We start from the raw sequence: 27,195 nt of genomic DNA, 5'->3' as shown, positions 1-27,195 counted from the left end.
GCCTGCACTGACAGTGCACTGACGCATATTGTCAGGCGTTGTTGGTGGATCACGATAGCAAATATCCTTCAACTTTCCCCACAGAAAAAAATCAGGGGACGTCAGATATGGTGAATGTGCGGGCCATGGTACGGTGCTTCGACGATCAATCCATGTGTCATGAAATATGCTATTCAATACTGCTTCAACTGCACGTGAGCTATATGCTGGACATCCATCATGCTGCAAGTACATCGCCATTCTGTCATGCAGTGAAACATCGGTAGAACATTATGTAGGAAATCAGCATACATTGCACCATTTAGATTGCCATCGATAAAATGGGGGCCAATTATCCTTCCTCCCATAATGCCGCATCATACATTAACCTGCCAAGGGCGCCAATGTTCCACTTGATACAGCCATCGTAGATTTTCTGTTGCCCAATAGTGCATATTATGCCGGTTTACGTTACTACTGTTGTTGAATGACGCTTCGTCGCTAAATACAATGGGGGATGTTTGGATGTGGGGATGCTAGGATCGTTGAGCATGTTCCATGTGTCCCCCGATCGGTCCACTGCTGTGACTGTCCCAGGTACTACCTGCAATGAGGTTGACCCCTCAGACGTGGTCGAGTGGGAGATCATTCCAAAGTCTGGCAGGCAGTGAAAGACTTTCTGAGGGGCTGATCGTAGGGCCTCCCCAGTTTGTTTGACGTACAGGTTTTTGGCTTTATCTGTGGCTGACGAAGTCTCTGAGCCAGATGCAGTCGTCCACCCTGTTCCATAAGAAGCTCCTTGGCCCACAAGATTTGGGCATTCACAGAAGGTGGGCTTGCTGGTAGTTGGGAGCTCCAACATTAGAAGTGTTTTGGGCCCCTTAGGAACATGGCTGACAAGGAGGGGAAGGAATCCAGTGCGAACTCCGTGGGCATACCAGGAGGAGTTTTTCCGGATGTGGAAAGGGTGCTTCCAGATACCATGAAGAGTACAGGGTGCAGCCAATTGCAGCTGGTGGCTCATGTCGATACCAATGACGTATGTCACTTTGGATTGGAGGAGATTCTCTCTGGTTTTGGGCGGCTAGCGGAAATGGTGAAGACTGCCTGTCTTACTTGGGAGATTAAGGCGGAGCTCACCATCTGCAGCATTGTCGATAGAACCAACTGTGGTCCTTTGGTGCAGAACTGAGTGGAGGCCTGAACCAGAGGATCAGGTGGTTATGTGACTGTGTAAGTTGCAGATTCCTTGACTTGCACCATCAGGTGGTGGGTTTCCGGGTTCCACTTTAGACGTCAGGAGTCCACCAAAAACAGAAGCGGCTACACGGGTAGTGGGGGCTGTGTGGAAGGGACTAGGTGGTTGTTTGGGTTAGATGGTCTCAGGAAACCACAGAAAGGGGGTTCGTCTAAAAGAGGGTAGGTAAAACACATTAAAGTAGTTGTAGAAACAATTGGTATTGTAGTTGCAAATTGTCGTAGAACCAGAGCTCCAAGCCCTAACAGAAAGCACTGAAGCTCAAATAGTTGTAGGTACAGAGAGCTGGCTAAAGCCAGAAATAAGTTGAGCTGTTTTTTTCAAATGATCTAACAGTGTTCACAATAGATAGATTAAATACAGTTGATGGAGGAGTATTTATTACTGTCAGAAGTAGTTTACCTTGTAGCGAAACTGCCAATCGGACTAAACTATTACTGACACACCCCCCCCCCCCCCCCTCCGACTCCAAAGATATAATGGCTGAACAGTTAAAAAAAAAAACAAAAAAAAAAAAAAAAAAAAACTTGAGTCTCATTTCAAATAGATTAACCCAATCATACGATTATAGTTGGTGGTGACTTCAATCTACCTTCGATATGCTGGAAAAATTATATGTTTAAAATCAGTTGTAACATAATCCAAAATTGTGCTGAATGCTTTCTCAGAAAATTATTTTGAACAATTAGTACATGAGCCCACTCGAAGCATAAATGGTTGCAAAAGATACTTGACTTCTTAGCAACAAATAATACTGGACAAATAGGGAGTATCATGACGGTAACAGGGATTAGCAACCCAAACACAGTTGCTGCTAGGCTGAATACCGTAACACACTCAACCAACAAAAAGAAACACCAAGTACATGTATTTAAAAAAGCTAATAAAAATACTCTCAATGCCTTTTTAAGAGACAGTCTCCATTCCTTCCATTCCGATCATGTAAGCACTGAAAAGATGTGGAATGATTTGAAAGAGATAGTTACCAACAGCAACTGAGAGATATATACAACATAAATTTATAAGTGATGGTACTGATTCCTCATGGTACACAAAATTGGTCAGATCGCTGTTGCAGAAGCAATCAAAAAGCATGCCAAATTTAAAAGAAAGTAAAATCTCCAAGATTGGTAAACTTTTGCAGAAGTTCGAAAGATAGTGCATACTTCAATGACAGAGGCTTATATTAATTTCCACAACGCTACTCTGTCTCAGAATCTGGCAGAAAACCCAAAGAGATTCTGGTCATACTTAAAGCACACCAGTGGCAAGATGCAATCAATACTTTCACTGCGTGATAACAACGGTGAAGTCACTGATGACAGCGTCACAAAAGCAGAGTTATTAAAGACGGTTTTCCGAAACTCCTTCACCAAAGAAGACACAGTAAATATTCCTGAATTCCAATCAAGAACAACTGCCAAGATTAGAAACGAAAGTAGATACCCTTGGTGTAGAAAAGCAGCTTAAATCAGTTAATAATGGCAATGCCTCCGGTCCAGTTTGTATACCAGTCAGGTTCCTTTCAGAGTATGCTGATACAATAGCTGCATATTTAGCAATTATATACAACTGCTTGCACACAGATATATCTGCACCTAAAGACTGGAAAATTGTTTAAGTCACACAAACACCCAAAAAGGGAAATAGGAGTAATCTGCTGAATTACAGGTCCATATCACTAACATCAATTTGAAGTAGGGTTTTGGAACATATACTGTGTTTGAACATTATGAATTACCTCGAAGAAAATGATTTATTGACACACAGCTCGGATTCAGAAAATAACATTCTTGTGAAACACAACTAGCTCTCTATACTCACGAGGTAATGAGTGCTATTAACGGGGGATGTCAAATTGATTCCATCTTTTTAGATTTTCAGAAGGCTTTCGACACCGTTCCTCACAAGCATCTTCTAACCAAACTGAGTGCCTATGGAATATCACCTCAGATGTGCAACTGGATTCGTAATTTCCTGTCAGAAAAGCTCTAAATTCAATTAAATACTTAGGGATTACAATTACAAATAACCTAAATTGGAACAATCACATAGATAGTGTTGCGAGTAGAGCAAACCAAAGACTGCGATTCATTGGCAGAACTCTTAAAGGGTGCAACAGGTCTACTAAAGAGGTTGCTTAAACCACTTTTGTCCACCCTATTATGCAGTACTACTGTGCGGTGTGGGATCCGCATCAGGGGGGCTGATGGATGACATCAGAAAAGTTCAAAGAAGGGCAGCTCGTTTTGCATTATCACAAAATAGGGGAGATAGTGCCACAGACGAGTGGCAATCATTAAAATGAAGGCTTTTCATTTCAACGGAATCTTCTCAGGAAATTTCAATCACCGATTTTCTCCTCCGATTGCAAAAACATTCTGTTGACATCCACCTTCATACGGAGAAATGATCATTACGACAAAATAAGAGAAATCAGGGCCTGAACAGAAAAATTTAAGTGCTCATTTTCATGCACACCATTCAAGAGTGGAACAACAGAGAGACAGCCTGAAAGTGGTTCACTGAACTCTCTGCCAGGCACTTTATTTTGAATAGCACAGTAATCACACAGTTGTAGATGTGTACTTGTTTCTCTATGTTATTTAATCCATATTATAAAACTACTTTGTCCAATTCCTTTAACTGTGGATATTCTGGTAAATTTCCTCTGTGGAGATGTTAGAAACTGTAGCCATTTCAGCCAATCAACTTTGCTTCTTATCTAGGATCCTGTAGTCCATTAACCATACATTCCATAATACTCGCCCTTTCTTGTACAAACTAATTAAATGTTAAACTTTGCCTGAGTCCACTTCCTGGAAGCATGTAGCTGATTTTCACTTCACAGAGGGTAGCCTCCTGTCCCATCAATGCCAGTACATGTTTAGAGCTGTTAGTTACATTGTGGATAACACACTAGTCTTTGATTCACATTTTCTTGTTACTGTATGGCCATCTCCAATGTGAAAATTTTTCTTTTTCCTTCACTAATTCTATATAGTATGTATATGATGTTTTTGTATGCTCCTTGTTGTGTTGCATTGTTTAAGACTTTTCAAATAGGTTAACCGCTCATTCAGGGTGTAAAATGTGAATCAGTCTAGACACACACACACACACACACACACACACACACACACACACACACAAAGAAATTGGAGAGAAAATACACAACATCGACCCATAACAAATGAGCATAGTCAGTACAGTAGGACATCCTTTAAATCTAAATTATTCCCACTTTCAAGGGAGCTATTACAAGCAATAGGGAAGGTCTGGAAATGGGCTCACCATTATCCCTCTTGCTGGCAGAAATGTTCAAGGACAAGTGGGAGGCTGAATTTCTTATGAATAAACTACTGACAAAACACACAGTATAAGTAGCTATGTAGTATGGGTTTCAACAGTCCCGTAACAACCACCACTCTGTTAGCAATGGAAAATTTAAGAATGTTCAAACTAATTATGCAGCCAACAGTGTGGGTGTCTCAATACATGACAGATGGAACAGATTTACGTGAGTCATTCTATGGACTGCAATTTCACAGGATCAAAAGAAGCTACGGCGACTTCTTGAAGATGAGAATCCAATGCTACTGAATATGGTACATTCACAACTAAACTACTAGTGTTTTGATGATAGTTTTAGGTGTCCTTATATGAATTGTGAGTTTATATTTAATGTGCAAATTATTTTATTAATCTTAAAATATTGTAATAATTGTTAGACAACAATAACCAATATGTAGAAAGCTCTGAATTATGTAACCAATCATCCATGAAATTTATCAATCTATGAAAACCGATTGTCTATATTGAAGAACATTTAAAGCTTAACATTCTGTTGATGCTGAGGGTATTAGGAAAAGAGCACAAGCCTGGATTTTACAGGAATCAGTATGAAAACAGTCATGGCCTTTTGTAAGTAATCAACATATAATTTGTGTCAACTGATTTAGAGAAATCATGGGACAAACTAAACTGGATGGTCAGATGGCAATCATTGCACATGAGCATGACAATGAAACATATGACTACCATAACACCAATGAACTCCAAGTATCACATCAAATAAACTGTTTCTGATTCACAGTCTTGTACAAATTAAATGTGCTTAGCCAGCTGGGAATCTCCAAAAGTATAATTAGCAATGCAAACACTTTGTCATAACATACTCAGTAGTGATATTATACAATATGGTTCAATGACAATTAGAAGGTAATAATATAGTTATGATTTTACAACTCAAAAGGGCATGTTCTAAGAGTTATCAGAGATTTTTGCAACGTGTTACCCCACAAATCGGCAGAAGCACACGATCCAATGCATTGTGGGGTACACATAGGGTGATGTTTTTATTATGAAAAATAGATATGGCTGAGAGATGCAGTACCTATGAGCAATTTGAACAGGCCTTCCTTGAACAAATACTGGTCCACAGCAGTCAATGAGAGGTTAAGTCGAGGGATTTTCAACCCATCACCATTCAGTGGTAAACATGGGGGATTGAGAAAGTATTTCGAAAAGTACTTAACTAAACCATGTACTGGACAAACCTAGTTTCCCACATGGATGTATTGAAAATAGTGAAAAGTTGCCTACCCGTCCATACCAGGGAAAAATAGATCACTACACCACAAAATGATGTAGAGTATTTCTTACCCATACTCAACTCTACTGACTTAGTATGTGAAGAGGGGGTATCAGAACCACAAAACATTAATATGCAGTGTGCACTTCTGCAAAATAGTCAACAGCAGAATGGAAACAGTGGCATTAATCAACACGGTTGGCACCCCTAAGCCCCGTGCAACAACAATAATACAAGAAATAATTATAGCACTGAGGGAAACCAAAGGTGCAAATGAGGTTTCAAAGGAAATGATACCAAACACAGGGGCATGGGCAACAACTTCAGAATGCAACCCCAGCAGATGGCAATAACCGATACAGTAATGGCAGAAACTGACTGCAAAGAGACCATCTGGCAGTCCTTCACCCAGCAATTACAATCAACAGAACGATAGTTATCTATCCAGTGGAGTTAAATGGAAATATTAAGATATTATGGTATGCAGATGATCTAAACATCATTAGCGATAGGAAAGAATCTGTAACAGCAAATGCGAATGCATTAATCAAGGCTAGTGAACATGTAGGTCTAACGATAAGTGAAGACAAAAGTAAATCCTGGTTACTACCAGAATGCCAACAGCAGTAGACCAGGAAATGTTAAGAGTTGGAGATATGCAGTTTGAAAAAGTGAACACATTTAAGTATCTAGGCATGGACATCACTTCGAGAAATGAGATTGAATCCGAACTGAAGATGAGATTACAGACGGGAAATGAGTGCTACTTGCCACTGAATATATTACTTTCATCACGGATATTATCTAGGAATTTAAAGATTAGAATATAAACTATTATTCTACCAGTTATGCTGTATGGGTGTGAGATTTGGTCTCTCACTGTGCAAAATGAAAAGCCGTTTCGAGTATTTGAAAACAAAATTTTGAAGTTGGTTGGTTGATTGGTTGGTTTGGTTGGGGGAAGGAGACCAGACAGCGAGGTCATCGGTCTCATCAGATTAGGGAAGGACGGGGAAGGAAGTCGGCCGTGCCCTTTGAAAGGAACCATCCCGGCATTTGCCTGGAGCGATTTAGGGAAATCACGGAAAACCTAAATCAGGATGGCCGGACGCGGGATTGAACTGTAGTCCTCCCGAATGAGAGTCCAGTGTCTAACCACTGCGCCACCTCGCTCTGTACAAAAATTTTGAGGAAAATTTTTGGAGTAAAAAGGGATGACATTAGCGGAGAGTGGCAAAAACTGCATAACGAAGAGGTTCACAAACTCTATTCAAGCCCTGACATAATCAGTATTATTAAATCATGTATGCTGCGTTGGGCGGGTCACGCAGCTCGAATGGATGAGGGCAGGGCAGTGCGCAGAGTACTGGTAGGGCGCTTAGAGGGAAAACGTCCTGTGGGGAGACCGAGGCATAGATGGGAGGACATTGTGAAAGCTGATTTGAGGAGCCTAGGTATTAAAGGTGAATGGAAGGAAATAGCCCAAGACAGGGACAGATGGAGAAAATACGTTGCTGCGGTAATGGACTCTCGAGTCCGGCATGACCAGTGAGTGCAGACACGGATAATGAGGAGTCAGTGCAAGCTGTAATTAATGCCAAAATGTGTGATCTAGATGTACCTGTGGGACTTGACAGGGGTGCTTTGACAAATGTAATATCACAAGGTCTGCTTAGCGAGCTGCAAAGATGCAGAACTGTCATATTCCGACTGCAGTGGGGAGCAAAACAAAAGAATTTAAACTTCAGGCATGAATATCCACTACCATCAACAATTTTTCTCTAACATGTACTTTTCTGGTAGTGGAGGAACTTGCAGTAAACTCTCTTACTGTAATAGATACCTTTAGACAATACAAAGTACAGATTGACATGGGCAAGGAAAATGTTCTTTATAATGAATGAATAGAGGTTATCAGTAAATTTACTTGAAACCAGCACAACTAACAATACACTCATACTGAGAACTGATATCAGAGTACAAATGTCATACCCAAATGTACTGTCTCTTGATACACAAAGGGGTGAGCAGCTGCCTGGAAAAGACACAAACCTGGACACTGTCCAAATCAAGATAAGTGAATCTGATTGATTGTCAAAGGATCAGAAGGCGAGTTACAAGAAGGAATACTTCATCATGCACAAAAATGTAGAAGATGCCCCAGGGTAATAAAACATTCTGCTTTTCTTCATATTCAATTACTTGGGCAAAAAGAGAAGCTGTGAGGAAAGAAATTGAAAGGATGATAAATTGGAAAATCATACAACCCCATATTGTAGCCCTATTTTAGCTGTCACCAAGCATGACAATAGCATCAGGCTTTTAATTCACACCTGAAGTATAAACAAAATCATTGTTCCTGTCAGGACACACCCTAACAACCTTAAAAAAAAGTTATTGAAATTTCATAATGTTAAAAACCTCACTGTAGTTGTATTGGCAAATAGCATTACATGAAAATAGTAGGAAGTACACAGCCTTTGTGTGAGGGGGCAGGAGCTCCGAATTTTGTGTTTTGCCATTGAACGTGAACACAGGCGTTTTCATTTTTGCATTGGACAAAGTTCTGGGACCAGAACTTCTCAGTAGAGTCACTTTCTATGTTGATGACCTATTAATATCTACTCCAACATGGGAAGAACATGTGAGGCTTTTGACAAAGGTGTTACACCGATTTGCAGAATATCGAAGGTGATCTAGGCAGTGCATGTACTTGCAGGAGTGCAGTTTTAAAATTGTATACATCAAGAGTACACAAAACATAATCGCAGACACCTTCTCAATGTTACCTCAGGGGCTTGATGAATTCTTAGAATTCAGAAAACAGAATTCTAAATTAGAGTTCTGCTTATGCAGGAGAAAACACAAAAACAATATTATGTAGAGATGTGTAAGAGTTTAGAGCAACTGCAAGAGGAAGACCTGTGATGGAGAAAGATAAGGTTGAAACTGCCTGAAAATAATGATTAGAATTTGAAGAAATTCTATATGAGGGAGTCCTGCTTCGTCAGCATACACCGAATCAAGAACAGGTGTGTGTGTGTGTGTGTGTGTGTGTGTGTGTGTGTGTGTGTGTTTGTTTGTTTCATTTTGTACACTCACAATGTATGGAATCGCTATGGGGTTTCTAAATGTACCAACAAGACAAATATGTACTATTTTCCCAACTTGAGAAGAAGATTTCTCCAAGTAATTTGGAAGTGCATTACTTTCCAAAAGATGAACAAGTCCAAGTTGACTGAGCGACATCCTACAGCGCCCACAGAATCTTTAAAAATTAATGTCCTTGAATGTTGCTAGACCGTATCCGCAAGGGACAGGAGGTGCCAAGTATGTTTTTGCCTTGTATGAAGTTTTCACAAAATATGTAAAGTTGTATGCAGTGTCGTCGGTAAGTGCAGGTTCTATTATCAGGAGGTTTGCAGAACTCTCCTGAGAGTGCCAAAGCTGCAGATATTGTTAACGGACAATGCATTATACTTTGTAGGCAATAGATGGAAGGAATTTACTAATACAAACAAGATAAAATATATATTTGTATTCAGATTTCACCCTGAGGAGAGACCAATAGAAAGGATATTAGAAACACATCTATGCACCTCAGAAGCACATGAAACGGGTAGAGTTGTCTCACCATTTCAACAAGTCATTAACAACTTACCACAAACTTCAACTGGTTTTACATCAACTGAATTGATGTTTAAAAGAGAAGTCAATGAGTGGGAAAAACCATTGCCCAAGATACCCAGGGGAGAGATGTCATTCAAAGAAAAAGTACGGCAGGCTTTGATTAATCTGGAGGAAATGCTGATCAAAGGAAAAAGTCATGCGATAAGAGATTAGGGCACACTGTACAATTTGAAGTAGCACAAGATGTATTACTACAAGTGCACCATAAACCTACAGAATATGGGAAGCTCAATTGGAAATGACAGCTTTTGTACACTGGGCCAATTGTAGTTCCTGAAACCCCACATCCAGGTGCATATAGATTAGGCTACCTTAACAGTGGAAAGCACAAGGGACTTTATCCACACAAGAACCTAAGAGAAGACAAAGGTCAAATCTCACTTTAAACACTGTACAAGAACAAGTACAAAATTTCAATATAATATGTATGTAACAATTGTTGCTTCGTTTTAAGAAAAAAAGTTTTCATTTTATTTATATGTTTCTACATGGAAGCAAGGTAAGTTATAGTAATTTAAGATTCTGTTTAATGTCAAAAGGCTATGCGAAGCCTGAAAATGTAACACAATCGCAATGGTGCTGACTCATTCTACAATATGTACTTATCCCAAATACACTGTGATAATGCACTTGAGATGTAAACATGTGAAGCAACATTATGAGAGGGAAATGACACGCAGGCATACTAGGAGCAAACACGCAGGTCAGCACCCTCAGTGCATCCAAGAAACTGTTTAGTCAAACACACCACTTAGCATGCTGGATGCAACGCAAACTTGGCATATAGCTGAAAAATAAGATTTATTCTGGAGGCTTTGATATAAGTTAATTACTATTAAAATGAGGGAGTGTATACTATAAGGATAAAACTAATACAATATGGACGTTTAAAGAGGAAATTAATGGAGAAAGAAAGAATGACTAAGTACAGAAACATATCTACACACTACACTACTATTTACAGTGCATACAAATGTACACTGAAGTTACATACAAACAAATAAAACACTATAAGGAAAGTATCTATACACAACAAAAGAAGGCCATGTGTAGGAGTATGGTCACATTGTGAACAAACTACAGAAGATAATGAGGTACCCCCCTACGACAACACTTATTAACTGCAAGTGTAATTGTAGTATACATGTGGAAGGACTGAAAAAAGTAAGTCAAAATGACAGACACACAATGAGTATTTGAGCTCTAATAACAGAAGGATTGGTTTTGAGAACTAAAAAGGAGTTGACGTTACACATCTACATGTACCTTTTTACTTTAAAGATGTGTGTTTGTGTGGAGAAAAATGATACATTAGTTATTCATGGAGCGATCATGTTCTAAGTTTATAAAGTTATTATTAAGTTTGTCTTCCAGGTAATGATGCGAGGACATGCCCTGGTAAACGCGGAAAGGAGAATTTAGGTAGTTTGTACAAAACAAACTGGGTCACACCACAATATGAGTAATTGTTTGAATGTAAACATGTGTATGAATGTGACAGTGTGAATATGAAGATATTACAGAATGCAGAATGTTGTTAAATTTGTGTTTAGGTCTAGTACTACCACAGCAGAAAAGGGTCAGACCACATATTAGAAAGTTCAAGCTACTGATATGAGCACCAAATATGAGAATTCACGATACATTTACATGGGATCACGACTTATCCGAATGTTCTTCTACAATATTTTCTTGGAATGTCTTCATAGTGACATATTTAAGTATATTATATACACAACAGTGGTATCCTGAAAATATGGATATCAGTTAAATAACTGAATCACACTCACTACAGGTATTTTCAAACAAGTAATACTGATAACTTATGACACTGCACTTTCAGAATTCTGCAATCAGTTCGGCAAACAAGAAGTAAGTTGTTTCACAAAGATAGAAAGAAGTGTGTAGAAAGAGTTTACTCAATTATTCCATGGTATGTAGACGATGGATTTCAGCAGCAGAAAAAAAAAGCTTCTCTCCACCCCCTGCCACCATTCCTTCAAGCTAAGTAGATGCATTCCTAACAGACTTGAGAGAGGTGGGGCTAAGCGTAGCTATATTTGCTTGTATTGGTTAATGCTTATTGAAGATTTCTTCTCTTTCATTAGCAATCTGTATTTATAAGTGCAGGAATCGGATGAAATGTGAGGACAGTGATTTATGCATATTATCAAACTGTATGTATGTATATCGTTCTTTCAACCTTAAAATTGAAAATAAATAAATAAATTTATTCAGTGTATGGTAATACTACTGCATGAACTCAAGACATTAAGAGTTACCTGCTCATGGCAATTCTGTACGAGACAAGAAGCCTTTGAGTGCTTGGAGAAAATGTCACATACTATCTATTTAAAATGTCATAAGGCGATGTTATATGCGCCCTCAGGAATAAAACGAAATGTTAAAAGACATACAGTGGTACTGCAATGTTGTTTCTACACAAGTTATAAATGTTATACTGAATGTATACTTGAATATGTATAAACTGTACCATGTATGTACAAATAGGATTATGTATGCTTAGTTTAAATCAAGTGATACTGAACTGTGATGCTTATTTTGTGCATGTTATGTGAGACCATATATGTATTGACAAAACAGACATCAAGAGGAATTATTCAATTACCTGGTGTTTGGCATGTGCTCTAAAAAGGTTACATTTACATGTGTTACAGTGACTGAAGGTGCGGGTGCTTACAATGAGCCAAACTTTTCGGTTCTTTTGTAGCGGCAAGGGAAGCTAGACTTTGCCACAAGTGACCATATCAGGTGAAAATGTTTATGGCCTTAACCTGAAACTTGGTGAGCTCTCAACATGGTGCTGAATGTACAGACTGGCCTTGGACAATGAAATATGTTACGCATGACATGGGTTCAGTATCACAGGTCGGAAACGGACCTTTGCGCTGCAGCATTGGAAACTCATGTACTTGCCTATATACACTATCTTATGGAGCAGCTCTATGGACATTTTGATCACATGGAATTTGTTGTTATCTAAAAACTGCGAAAACAAACAGTACCACCTAGCCATGTTGCACCAACGGACTTACAAGGTGCATGCACAACAAACATTGCTTAATGTGTGTGAGCAAAGCCCTGCAAGAGGCGTGTAGCGGCTGCTCTGCAATAATGGAGCTGCAGACTCTTATCTTTGAACATGTCCTTTGTTGCAACATAGACCTGGGTAATTAAACTTTCAGAATATGTAAATAAAAACTGTAAAATAAAAGAGAACTGGCATGCCTAGTGTATACATTAAAGTAAGACTGGACATCAATAAAGGTATTTTAAACCCCGGCCAGGCCAAAGATACAATAAGAGTTATAACTGAAAATAAATTTTAATACATTATGATTGTATGTAGAAAGAGCACCACTGCTGTATACTGTCATAGTGGACCATGCCTGCATAAAGCAGGGGAGCAGTTGCATTGGAAATTAATGCTAGTTTACCTGTATTTCTGTCTATTTTTATCCACTCATTCGCTAAGTAGTTTATGGCAAAGTTTAAAATGTGATATGCCTGCAGCAATTAAGCCTGTGGAGCTATCAAGAAAAGATGAACATTAATTTTCTTTTTGTGAAAACTCCTACTGGATGTTTCATTGATCTTGTACTCTCCGTCTTTTCCCATCCATGACAGAGAGAGAATGTGAATTTCTCTTTAGCTCAATAATAATGTGAAAGACATTAATTCTGATAGTAAGAAGTCAACTTCATTTACTAGTTCCTTATTTCAGCTGATCTATCTACCTGGGTTACTGGTGTCTGAAATACTTCGGAGAAGCAAGAAACTTGAGCAGAGCAAGCTGGAGGGTGTAACATTGTCTTCAATGAAGAAGAGGGGGTAAATAACTTCAACACTTGAAGAACTATCATCCAGTAACCCAATATTATATATTACACATTTTCCGTGTATACGAAAAATCATAAGCCTGACTGTCTGGAGTTGTGCGACACTGTGTGTAAATTAGCTGACACACTCTCCTGAACAAACTCACTATTATTGCGCTTCTTGAGCAGTGTCAGCAAATTTCCATCATAATCATTATTCTTAAAATTATTAATTAATCAGTAGATGTAAATGCCATATTTGTGATGCTTGTACTTTGGACACCACATGCATGCAAAGTATACTATTTTAATTAATTGCTTTTACCATAATATTAAAACAACATACGGGGGCTCCAATGAGGATGCAACGGAGTGCTTTTATTTGACTTCAGATCCTATACTATGCACATTCGTAGTCTCCACACGCTAAATATTAGACCTATTTAGTATAAATCATTACACACAATTATACTTTAACACACAAACATGCAACAGCATGCAGTAAGCATATGGTAATTTAGAATAAAGTACTGTGATATATCTGTTTCTCAGTTTGATTAAGTACATTTCACATTCCTACAGTTTTATTACCATGATTAAAAAAAAAAAAAAAAACTGTGAATGATTCACAAAAACTAACAGAGGCAATGTAACCAGGCAAAATCACAGTGGATTAATGTGCTACATTTAATCATTCTAATATTGTTGTACTTTATTCTGTTTTCACTATGCGTAACAGTTTTGAAAATTTATAATCAAGGATTTTAGATAGTAGTTTTTATCGTAAAGTTATAATTGACGTACCCAGGAACTGTATTTTTCCAATAAAAATTACTCTATAATACTGTAACTAAGCATGCAATTGGTTCTGTATCTTGTCACCTACTTCTTCACTCTGTAAACCACTCTGAAGTGAATGGCGAAGGGTACTTCCCATTGAACCAGTTATTAGAGCTTTTTACTGTCCCAGACTCTTGTGGAGCACTGGAACAGTGACTGCTTAAACACCTCTGTGCACACTGTAATTAGTCTAATCTTGTCTTTGTAATTCCTATGAGTGTGGTTGTAGGGGAGTTTACTACACTCCTAGGTTCCTCACTTAAAGTTCATTCTAGAAACTTTCTAAATAGTCCTTCATGGGTTACTTTGCATCCATCTTCAATTGTCAGCATCGGCCAGTTCAGTTCTCCCATCATCTTTATGACACTTCTCCAATGGACAGACAAATCTGACCATTTGTGCAACCCTTCTTTGTATCCATTCAATACTCCTGTTAGGCCTATGTGGTATTACCCCCCCCCCCCCACCCCCCCACTTCTGAGCAAATCAGATATGTGACATAAGTGCTTCATAGCCAATCTCCTTCATAGGCTGACTGCATTTCCCTAGCATTTTAGTAGTCACCTGCTTTACCTAGATTATGTAATCGTTCAATTTCATATGTCTATAAAATGTTACATCCTTGTATTTGTGTAAGTTGACCCATTTCAACTTTACCTCACTCACATAATCACTGTTGCATCATATAATAAACAAGAAAAAAGGAAATGAGTAAAAAAGAAGGGGGGTGAACACTCACCTATTCCGCTAACTACATTCCAAGCCACCTGCATGCAGATATGTGCCATCTTAGGACCTACACCAGGGAGTTTGCAAAGACCTTCAACAGTATTTGGAATGTCACCTCCAAATTCATCTTTTAGTATTTGTGTAGTCTTCTTAATGTAATTAACCTTACTCTGTAACAATAAAAAAATCCATGTACAAACAATTAAAAAACCTCATTGCAACACCACACTTCATATAAAACATACATTAATGTAGACTGATTAACATTGCAAAAGCACTTGGAAGCTACAACACAAATTAACTACTGCTGCAGAAAAGCAAAACATTCCCATATACAAAAAGTAGTACGACCAAGAATTCATCTTTCGCAGTATAAAATTAGCTTTGAAACAACTCATTTGATTGAAATAGCTATACATGAAGAGGTCAATATACATCAATGATGTTTTGTTCCACCTCCCCCCCCCCCTCTCCCATACTTCTGAATTCTCCTAATCATTAATACTCTGCTGCAAAAAAGAACCTCCTCTTCATATGCATATGAAGCAATTCCAACAATTGGCACTGTACCTACAGAAGCTCTCACTTTATTTTTAAATATAAAATGAGTGACAAATCATCTATTTTATATGACTTATAAATTAACAGAGCCTATGCTGAATTCCCAAAATGGTCTACAAAACAAAATCACTACAATACAAACAAAGTTGGTGATTAAACACCAATTACACGGAAGTGGCACATGAGTAGATGTAGTACTGCAGACCATTACTTACATATCATGTCACACTGTAGACCAGTGACAGCTGCCAATACATTTGATTACAAAAGAGACAAGTTATAGAAAAAAATTTAAATTTTGTGGCATTAATAGCACAAACAGTTAGAGATTCACTTAATAATGATCTACTAAGAAGCAGTGCGTCATCTTAGGAAGCTGTATTCGTTTATGAACAGAATCCTTTTATGACAGAACTATTCACTGGGGATGTGGTAAGGGTTATATACATAAACACACATTATAAGCGAGTGGTCAAATGAAAACAAGACAGATGGAAAAAGTAAGCTGCTTATTATTTCAAAAGTAATTGTCATAATTGTTAATACATTTATCCCACTGTTAAACAAGATGGTCAATGCCTTAATGGAAAAATGTTTGTGGTTCCCTATGGAAACATGACTACCCACGTGTGCACTCCCTTCACCCACATGTTGCCAACATTGTTTCAATTACACTGCAAAAGTTTCACTGGGAAGCCCTTACACATCCTCCATACAGTCCTGATCTCACCCCACTGGTTTCCATATTTTTGGAGCCCTGTAGAAAAACATTTGTGATCATCAACTTGTTTCCGATGAAGAGGTGCATGCCTGTGTGCTATCATGGCCCGTACTGACCGCAAACATTTCTGCATGACGGCAATGGCCATCTTGTCTCACAGTGGGATGAATGTAATAACAGTTATGGCGACTACTTTTGAAAATACAAACATCTGACTTGCTTCTTTTCATCTACCTCATTTTCATTTGATAGCCACTTACACATTTACTATAACTGACCTATCTTATAGTACAACTATTTCAGTCAGTCTTATAAGCCACATTTTTCTACTCTTGAGTATGGTTTAGTGCACTTGAAATGTTGTTGTTGTCTTCAGTCCTGAGACTGGTTTGATGCAGCTCTCCATGCTACTCTATCCTGTGCAAGCTGCTTCATCTCCCAGTACCTACTGCAACCTACATCCTTCTGAATCTGCTTAGTGTACTCATCTCTCGGTCCCCCTCTACGATTTTTACCCTCCACGCTACCCTCCAATGCTAAATTTGTGATCCCTTGATGCCTCAAAACATGTCCTACCAACCGATCCCTTCTTCTAGTCAAGTTGTGCCACAAACTTCTCTTCTCCCCAATCCTATTCAATACCTCCTCATTAGTTACGTGCTCTATCCACCTTATCTTCAGTATTCTTCTGTAGCACCACATTTCGAAAGCTTCTATTCTCTTCTTGTCCAAACTAGTTATCGTCCATGTTTCACTTCCATACATGGCTACACTCCAAACAAATACTTTCAGAAACGACTTCCTGATACATAAATCTATATTCGATGTTAACAAATTTCTCTTCTTCAGAAACGCTTTCCTTGCCATTGCCAGGCTACATTTTATATCCTCTCTACTTCGACCATCATCAGTTATTTTACTTCCTAAATAGCAAAACTCCTTTACTACTTTAAGTGTCTCATTTCCTAGTCTAATTCCCTCAGCATCACCCGATTTAATTTGACTACATTCCATTATCCTCGTTTTGCTTTTGTTGATGTTCATCTTATATCCTCCTTTCAAGACACTGTCCATTCCGTTCAACTGCTCTTCCAAGTCCTTTGCCGTCTCTGACAGAATTACAATGTCATCGGCGAACCTCAAAGTTTTTACTTCGTCTCCATGAATTTTAATACCTACTCCAAATTTTTCTTTTGTTTCCTTTACTGCTTGCTCAATATACAGATTGAATAACATCGGGGAGAGGCTACAACCCTGTCTCACTCCTTTCCCAACCACTGCTTCCCTTTCATGCCCCTCGACTCTTATGACTGCCATCTGGTTTCTGTACAAATTATAAATAGCCTTTCGCTCCCTGTATTTTACCCCTGCCACCTTTAGAATTTGAAAAAGAGTATTCCAGTCAACATTGTCAAAAGCTTTCTCTAAGTCTACAAATGCTAGAAACGTAGGTTTGCCTTTTCTTAATCTTTCTTCTAAGATAAGTCGTAAGGTCAGTATTGCCTCACGTGTTCCAACATTTCGACGGAACCCAAACTGATCCTCCCCGAGGTCTGCATCTACCAGTTTTTCCATTCGTCTGTAAAGAATTCGCGTTAGTATTTTGCAGCCGTGGCTTATTAAACTGATAGTTCGGTAATTTTCACATCTGTCAGCACCTGCTTTCTTTGGGATTGGAATTATTATATTCTTCTTGAAGTCTGAGGGTATTTCGCCTGTCTCATACATCTTGCTCACCAGCTGGTAGAGTTTTGTCAGGACTGGTTGTCCCAAGGCCGTCAGTAGATCTAATGGAATGTTGTCTACTCCGGGGGCCTTGTTTCGACTCAGGTCTTTCAGTGCTCTGTCAAACTCTTCACGCAGTATCGTATCTCCCATTTCGTCTTCATCTACATCCTCTTCCATTTCCATAATATTGTCCTCAAGTACATCGTCCTTGTATAAACCTTCTATATACTCCTTCCACCTTTCTGCCTTCCCTTCTTTGCTTAGAACTGGGCTGCCATCTGAGCTCTTGATATTCATACACGTGGTTCTCCTTTCTCCAAAGGTCTCTTTAATTTTCCTGTAGGCAGTATCTATCTTACCCCCAGTGAGATAAGCAACTACATCCTTACATTTGTCCTCTAGCCATCCCTGTTTAGCCATTTTGCACTTCCTGTCGATCTCATTTTTGAGACGTTTGTATTCCTTTTTGCCTGCTTCATTTACTGCATTTTTATATTTTCTCCTTTCATCAATTAAATTCAATATTTCTTCTGTTACCCAAGGATTTCTAGCAGCCCTCGTCTTTGTACCTACTTTATCCTCTGCTGCCTTCACTACTACATCCCTCAGAGCTACCCATTCTTCTTCTACTGTATTTCTTTCCCCTATTCCTGTCAATTGTTCCCTTATGCTCTCCCTGAAACTCTGTACAACCTCTGGTTCTTTCAGTTTATCCAGGTCCCATCTCCTTAATTTCCCACATTTTTGCAGTTTCTTCAGTTTTAATCTACAGGTCATAACCAATAGATTGTGGTCAGAGTCCACATCTGCCCCTGGAAATGTCTTACAACTTAAAACCTGGTTCCTAAATCTCTGTCTTACCATTATATAATCTATCTGATACCTTTTAGTATCTCCAGGGTTCTTCCACGTATACAACCTTCTTTCATGATTCTTAAACCAAGTGTTAGCTATGATTAAGTTGTGCTCTGTGCAAAATTCTACTAGGCGGCTTCCTCTTTCATTTCTTAGCCCCAATCCATATTCACCTATTATGTTTCCTTCTCTCCCTTTTCCTACACACGAATTCCAGTCACCCATTACTATTAAATTTTCGTCTCCCTTCACTATCTGAATAATTTCTTTTATTTCATCGTACATTTCTTCAATTTCTTCATCATCTGCAGAGCTAGTTGGCATATAAACTTGTACTACTGTAGTAGGTGTGGGCTTCGTATCTATCTTGGCCACAATAATGCGTTCACTATGCTGTTTGTAGTAGCTTACCCGCATTCCTATTTTCCTATTCATTATTAAACCTACTCCTGCATTACCCCTATTTGATTTTGTGTTTATAACCCTGTAGTCACCTGACCAGAAGTCTTGTTCCTCCTGCCACCGAACTTCACTAATTCCCACTATATCTAACTTTAACCTATCCATTTCCCTTTTTAAATTTTCTAACCTACCTGCCCGATTAAGGGATCTGACATTCCACGCTCCGATCCGTAGAACGCCAGTTTTCTTTCTCCTGATAACGACATCCTCCCGAGTAGTCCCCGCCCGGAGATCCGAATGGGGGACTATTTTACCTCCGGAATATTTTACCCAAGAGGATGCCATCATCATTTAATCATACAGTAAAGCTGCATGTCCTCGGGAAAAATTGCGGCTGTAGTTTCCCGTTGCTTTCAGCCGTTCGCAGTACCAGCACAGCAAGGCCGTTTTGGTTAATGTTGCAAGGCCAGATCAGTCAATCATCCAGACTGTTGCCCCTGCAACTACTGAAAAGGCTGCTGCCCCTCTTCAGGAACCACACGTTTGTCTGGCCTCTCAACAGATACCCCTCCGTTGTGGTTGCACCTACGGTACGGCCATCTGTATCGCTGAGGCACGCAAGCCTCCCCACCAACGGCAAGGTCCATGGTTCATGGGGGGAAATAGGGACAAACATTTGTGAGGCTCAACAATGCTGACAATAGTTCTGCCTAAGCATTGATTAGGGGTAGTTTCTTTGGTTACTGATCAAAATGCCATGTTCCAGATTCCATCCCAGCTACGGCTTCAATTCTGAATAAAAAAGTCATTAGCAAGATAGTCACATCAATCTGATACAGCGAGTCATCCTCATTCTGCCAATGACCTTACTAGAGAAGGCGAAAGAGCAGGATGAGTAGGGGTTCAGGACACCCTCTTACCCTGGGTTGGGGAACTGCCACTAAAGGTTGAAGAACCAGCAATGATCAACAGTACAAGACTCAGAAGGCAGTGGAAATTGCTGCATTAAAGACACAGAATACCTATCCAGAGAACATGTGGCCTGCAACTGAAAAAGTGTTGTTGTAACCGGGGTGGGGGGGAGGGGGGGGGTGAACTGAATTAACCTCCCATTCAATTATCTGGGTCTGAAAAGGAGGGGACTATGGGAAAAAGCAATGAAACAGTAATATTATACAACTCAGAGCAAGGACAATAAAAGCCTGGCTTTGGCATGAAAACTAAAAGTTCTCAGAATAAAAATGCAGAGGCTCAGTTTGAATGTAGTAGGAAACAGTGAAATAAAATGGGAAGAAGGGAAGAAATATGCAAAGGCTCAATTTGGGTATGTTAGGGGTCAGTGAAGTGAAATGGGAAGAAGATACGGTTTTCTAGTCAGAAAATGAGGTTTACTTGTAAATAAAGGGAAATATCAACAGCAGCAGAAAATGGTAAATTGGAACTAGGATTAGTTTGTGATTAGGAAGGTAGCACAAAGAATGAGTTAAAATCAACATTGAAATGGCAAGATTATTCCGATCAGAACTGACACCAAACCAATGCCAACAACAATAGTTCAAGTATACTTACCGACATCATAAGCATAACAGGATGCAATAGAGGGAGTGTCAAAGGACACTAAACATGAACATGTAGTTCAGAATGTAACAGGAGAGGGAACAGAAGAGATTTAACAGAAGAAAATGGGCTCAGTAGCAGGAGAGAGAGGAGAAAGACTCCTACAGTATCACAATAAATTTCAGTTAATAATAGTAAATGTATGGATCAACAATCACAAGAGAAGGAGGTATGTCTGCAAATGCCTGGAGACAATGGAAGATATCATAATAATGAGACAGATTCTCAAATAAGATATTAGGATCGTAAGGTGTACCCAAAAGCAGATATGGAATGAAATTATAATTTAGTAGGCTTAAGCTCAAGAGTTTTGTTGGAAAGATCAATGTGTAAAGAAGTGGGATACTGAAGTTCTGAGGAAAGATGATGTGTGTTTGACAATCTATGAGGTCATAAATACTGTGATAATAAATGCCACAATAGATATTTGAGTTGAAAAGGAATGGTAATCGCAGAAGTTGGACAGACAAACATAGATACCAGGAAGTCAATTAAGAAAGAAAACTTGGGCTTCAGAAGAAATACTTTGAAGAATTAAACACTAAAACATTCAACATAAGTCACTTAGGAATGAAATCAGCAGTGAAGCTAAAACCAAATGGCTGCAGGAAAAACTTGAGGAAATCTTGATGAGAAATGGTCACTGGAAGGACTGATCCAATGTATAGAAAAGTCAAGAACAATATCTGATAACATTAAAAGCAACGGTGTTTATTTAAAAAGTGCCAAAGCACTTTCGCATTTAACGCAGAGGAGAGTGCAGACAGGTGGAAAGAGCATTTTGAGGGCCACTATGAAGGAGAGGAACTGTCAGCTGTTTATATAGAAGAAGAAATAAGTATTAGTTTTAATGACATAAGGAGTCCAGTATTATCGTTAAAAGTTCATCATAGCTGTGGAAGACTAACCATGAAACAAGACAGAAAAGATAAATAACACACCTCGAAAATTTCTAAAAATCACTGAGGGAATTTGCAACCAAATGATTATTCAAGTTAGTGTATAGAATTGAGACTAAAGACATACCAGTGGACTTGAGGAAGGGTATTATCAACAGAACTTGAAGACAGACAGGGTAGATAAATATAAGAACTATCACACAAGAGCTTATGAACTGTCATTGACAATAATGATACACAGAAGAAGGGAAAAAAAACTGGGATCTGTTAGAAGAGATCAGTGTGGTCTTAGGAATAGTAAAGCAACCATATGAGCAGTTCTGATATTGTGTTTGATAATGAGGGCATGACTGAAGTAAAATCAAGACACATTAAAAGTATTTGCCGACCTTAAAAAGGCATTTGATATAGTAAAATAATGCAAGACTTTGGAATTCTCAGAAAAATAAGTATAAGCTATGGGGAAAGCTGGGTAATACAAACCAGGTACAAGAATCAAAAGGTAACAACGAGACTAGAAGTTCAAGACAGACATGCTTGTATTAATAAGGACATATGGCAGACTTTCTCTCCTGGAGCTCAATCTGCACAATGAAGAAAAAATGATGCATACAAAAGGAGGATTCAGAAGCGAGTTTAAAATTCATGGTGGTGGAACATATATGGTAAGATTCTTTGATGACACAGCTATCCTTAGTGAAGGTGAGGAAGAATTACAGGACATGCTGAATTGCATGAACAGTATAATGTGAACAGAACGGGTGAATCAACAGTAATGAGTAGTAGCAGAAAAAGAGCTAAGTCATAAACCTGACATGGAAATTGGGTACCATATAGATGACAAAAGGAAGGAATTAAGTTATTTTTGAAGCCAAATAGAGCATTAAAGAACAATGCAAGAAATATACAGGAAACAGACTTGCAAGACAAAAGAAATATATTAATACACATGCATTCATTTGGGAAAGTTCTAAGAATGTACATATGGAGAACAGCATAACACAGAAGTGACTCGTGGTCTGCAGGAAAATTATAAAAGGAGAGAATCAGAATGTTCCAGGTCTGGCTAACAGAAGCTGCTGAATATTAAGTGGCCTGATAATAAATGTGGATGTTCTCCACAGAATTGGTGAGGAAAGGGATACGTGGGAAACACTGAGTAGACAAAAGGGCAGGACGATAGGACTTGTGTTAAAACAACAGCGAATAACTTTAACGGTACAAAGAGGGAGCCAAAGGGGCAAAAACGGTTATGAACCACAAATATTGAAACACTTCAATCAAATAATTGAGGATGCTGGGTAAAGTACTACTCAGAGATCAAAAGGTTGGCACAGGAGAGGAAGCTGTGGTGGGCTGCCCCATCAAAGCACTTACAAGGTAGCCGTTCGTCACATGATGCTATTTGGAACCTCAACAAAGACGTGGCTCCAGACAACAATTAACTTTTAGAGGAGAGAGAATCTTGTCTAGGCCATCCCCTTTCGAGGGTGGAATCCTCTCTGTACCCTCATCTGTAATTATTATATTGCTTGCCATCAATTACCACTTGCCCATCAGTCAGGTTAGTCACTTTCTTGCAGTTCCTTTGCAAGACTGGCTTTGCAGAAATGTGCTCTTATTTCTGTGGATGAATACTACAATAAACACAAATGAGAATAAATTGCAACCTCTATACTATGAGAGCTGCTAAAGACTACCTTGCCAAGTTTCTTATTAAAGCCATTTTGAACATACATTGCCCACTGTGCTTGCACAATATAGTAATAAAAAAGAAGTATTTCTCCGATGATGGGATATGGGGATCACAGACAAAAGAAAAAGTAAATGTTATTTTCAATACTAGTAATATAATCAATAAGCTATCAGTTAATTCAATATCACTTAAATAAACATTGTTCACGCCAGCTGCAAGTTTTAAAATGTTGAAATCACATAGAGTCAGGCAATATGTAAAACAATTATCACTCAATATAAAGGAAAGGAAACAACTCGCCTATAGCAGACTGATATGCAGCGCGAAGAATATGCAACAGAAAACAGTATTCACACTAATTTTAGAGCTCTTGTTCTTCCTATAGTAAAAGTACTCATATTCACACTTACAAAGAAATAGGAACCCAAAACCACACACCCAACACCGCACAATCACTATTTTGGTATTTCACGTAAGGAGTTACGTCAGTGTTTTCAGTTAATATTAACTGTTAACGTGATATAAAAACTTCACTGCTATCCGTCTATGAGGCTACAAAAGTGACGAAAATTATGATACTTGCCCATGTGCAGGAATAACAAAGTGAAACAAAAATATAAGCACAGGAAAATGTTAATTGCATTTTCAAATGCAATAATGCACATTTTATTCCTGAATTAGCAAAGTATTAGAAATAGCATCAGTAGCTAGAATAAATCAATGACCTGAACATAGTAGGCCCATTTATACTGCAATTCTTCCACACAGTTGTGATACAATCATAAGTCGGGTGATGATGGGTAAAATAATTCACATTCTTTCTGGGTTACTTATAGAAACAGTATTTGCGATTAACTTAATCGTTTACGATAAAAGGATTACATTTACCTTCCAAAATCCAACAGGATATATCAGTTCGCCTAGTAGTTTATCATCAGTGGCTAATATATTAGACACTGTCAGTCCATGTTTTCGTAGCTTCATCATTGCAGCATGTGTTATCTGATCTTTTGTTTGGCTCGACAACATCAATGAGATGAGGGACTGATACCTCATTACCTGGAATGGTATAATAATTAAAATACTGCTGAATTTACAGCTTCAAACCATATGATGATCATGTTACCTCTGGGGCAGCCTCCTCATCCATACACTTGTCACATCCCATGTCATCTACAGGCGCATCTCTGTTTTTTCTCATCTCACGTATGTTAGCCAATGTTTGTTGCCAATTTTGGGGTTCCCATTTTCCTTTCTTCGCCTGGTCTGCATCATGTGCATCAGTTACAACTATTTCTTGACTTGACTGTGTATTATCAAAATACTGAGAAGTTTCTCCTACCTCATAATTTATTTTCACATGACTTCGTTTCCTCACAGCAGCTGGCTTTTTAAGCTCTTTCTTTTCCTTCGAATTTTCTTTCACATTGCCCGTTTTAACGTCATCTCTCTTTGAACGTAATGTATACCTAGCCGTACCTCTGATTACCATTTTTGTTGTTTCATTTACCCTGTTCATTTCTTGTTTATCTTCCATGCTACCAGAAAGTAAACAATAGCAGCGCTCTTCGAAGAATGCCAGAAATCACAATTAGCGCCAACACTTTCAAATCCATAACAACATCACCATATTTACTTACAATACTACCAAGTGCCCTTGATACTTCGAGTCCAAAGATCTGCGACACAAAATTGAAATAACCCGTTAGAAATCATTCTGCAGCAATAAGTCCTCAAGTCTTTTAATCCTTTACGTATGTACTGTGGCAAGCTTTACATAATTCTAAGTTAATCACCTTGTGAATTTGGAGGGTCTTCTTATTTCCGTACTTGCTGAGAAACCTGGAGAAGAATTTTGCCTTGTGCAAGACACATTTATAGTTTTGTTTTCACCCAGATATTCAAACTTATTTAAACGAACACACCTTGAGTACACTACAGCTACTTCTCCGTTTAGATGCATGTAAATTGCTACATTTTAAAGAGGTAAGGCCAATTCACACTAGCCGTCACGTCACATCACGCCAAAAGTCTACAATGCATTTCTAGTGGTGGCATTCACTTCGGCCGTTATGGCATCGCTACATCACGTGAAGGTTTTCTCAGCAAGAAAGTTTCGTCGGTGTTGTCGTCTACTAACATCGGATAGGCTAATTTCACGTGCACATTCGTCTTATAGTAGTGGAATTCGTGCTTCTTATATATGTGTGTTTTGATGGGCAGTCATGTCAAACAATAGCATGTGACCTTAGAGCCGTCCTCATCAGACCACATGTATATTTAGTTTGAGGTAGAAATGGGCATTAGACAGACCATGTCCTATAGGAATCCCAGGAAAATGGAGTGGGAGGCATAAAGGAGGGACCTCGACTCAAGCCTGTATATAAATATATAAAATTTATTTTCATGTGACTTCGTTACCTCACAGCAGCTGGCTTTTAAAGCTCCTTCTTTTCCTTCAAAAGCTGATGCCCATAGTATGAATAAATTAGAAATCAATTTGATGAAGCAGTAATGGATAAGGTAAGCAGGCTCTATTTATTCCATTACAAATAATGTTTGATGTGTTTCTGTGTATATACTCTACCTATCTCATAAATGTAAATGAGGACAGTACTCCTTCTTCTAGGAGGTAAGGAGACTGACGGAAACCTGTGCATAACAGGGCGACCAACTATTGGTAGCATGCAATGCTAATGCCCACAACTTAGTGTGGGGCAGCACCGACACTAACAGTGGAGGTGAGTACCTTCTAGAATTTCTTCTAGCTAATAGCTTAGAGATTCTCAAAAGGGGCAAGGAACCTACATTTAGGAATATAAGAAGTGAAGAGGTAACTGACATAAGGTTCAGTTCTGTTTTGATGGGCAGTCATGTCAAACAATAGCATGTGACCTTACAGCCGTCCTCATCAGACCACATGTATATTAAGTCTGAGGTAGAAATGGGCATTAGACAGACCATGTCCTATAGGAATCCCAGGAAAATGGATTGGGAGGCATAAAGGAGGGACCCCGACTCAAGCCTATCAGAAGTCAGTACTTCAATAACGAGTCCAGTAGAGTTTGAGGAGTTAGCAGAGACAGTGACCTCTGCCATCACGACCTCATATAATGACAATTCCCAATCACCAAGAAGTGCAGGAATAGGAATCCATCTTGGTGGAACAACAATCTGGAATCACAGAGGAAACAGATACAAAGACTGTTTAACCTTGCGAGAAGGAAAGGACGATGGGCAGAATATCGGGAGGCCCATGTCAAATACAATCTTGCAATTAAGCAAGCAAAGGAGGCGCCCTGGGAGGTATTCTGTGAGGAGGTAGAGGGTACAACCGTTCAGGCCAGACTTCACAAAATCCTCACTATGATACCAACTAATCCAGGAGGAATTTTAAGGAAAGAGGATGGGAAGTGTACAAGGACAACACATGAAACGCTAGAACTACTCCTCAAGACTCATTTTCCTCAATGTACTCTGAGAGACAACATAGACCACTACGAGATCCCTGTGAGATATCTATTTTCAGGTATTCGAAGGGAGAACTGGGAATCTGCAGAGAATGTGTTGACAATAGTAAAATCCAATGTGTGGTGAGAACATTCCAACCGTTCAAGTCACCTGGTCCAGATGGAATTTTTGCAGCGCTCTTGCAAAAAGCAGGAGTGAACGTAATAAGATTCCTATGCAGGTTATTTAGGGTTAGCCCAGCAGCAGGAATCATTCCTAGCGTTTGGAGGGCAGTGACGGTTGTCTTCATTCCAAACTCAGGGAGCACTAATCATAC

General features: G+C 38.9%; 1 protein-coding gene across 3 annotated transcripts in view; it reads right to left on the bottom strand.

The window, feature by feature from the left end:
- LOC126328547 (endonuclease III-like protein 1) overlaps nucleotides 1-25,439 on the bottom strand; it is a 250,074-nt gene extending 224,635 nt beyond the window's left edge. For 2 of the 3 annotated variants that reach the window (XM_049996051.1, XM_049996050.1), the window contains exons 1-3: nucleotides 24,535-25,150; nucleotides 24,297-24,467; nucleotides 14,940-15,099 (exon numbers count right to left, since the gene is read on the bottom strand). In XM_049996051.1, the coding sequence (XP_049852008.1) occupies nucleotides 14,940-15,099; nucleotides 24,297-24,467; nucleotides 24,535-24,945 (742 nt within the window). In that variant the 5' untranslated portion in view covers nucleotides 24,946-25,150. Of the gene's footprint in view, nucleotides 1-14,939; nucleotides 15,100-24,296; nucleotides 24,468-24,534 lie in introns of all 3 variants that reach the window. The other variant, XM_049996049.1, reaches the window with a different exon arrangement.
- Nucleotides 25,440-27,195: the final 1,756 nt, after the last annotated feature.

Source organism: Schistocerca gregaria, chromosome 2 (assembly GCF_023897955.1).
Source record: "Schistocerca gregaria isolate iqSchGreg1 chromosome 2, iqSchGreg1.2, whole genome shotgun sequence".
In the NCBI taxonomy this organism is placed as follows: Eukaryota; Metazoa; Arthropoda; class Insecta; order Orthoptera; family Acrididae; genus Schistocerca; species Schistocerca gregaria.
Note: the sequence above shows the minus strand (reverse complement) of the source record. Positions and strands in the feature narration are given on the sequence as shown.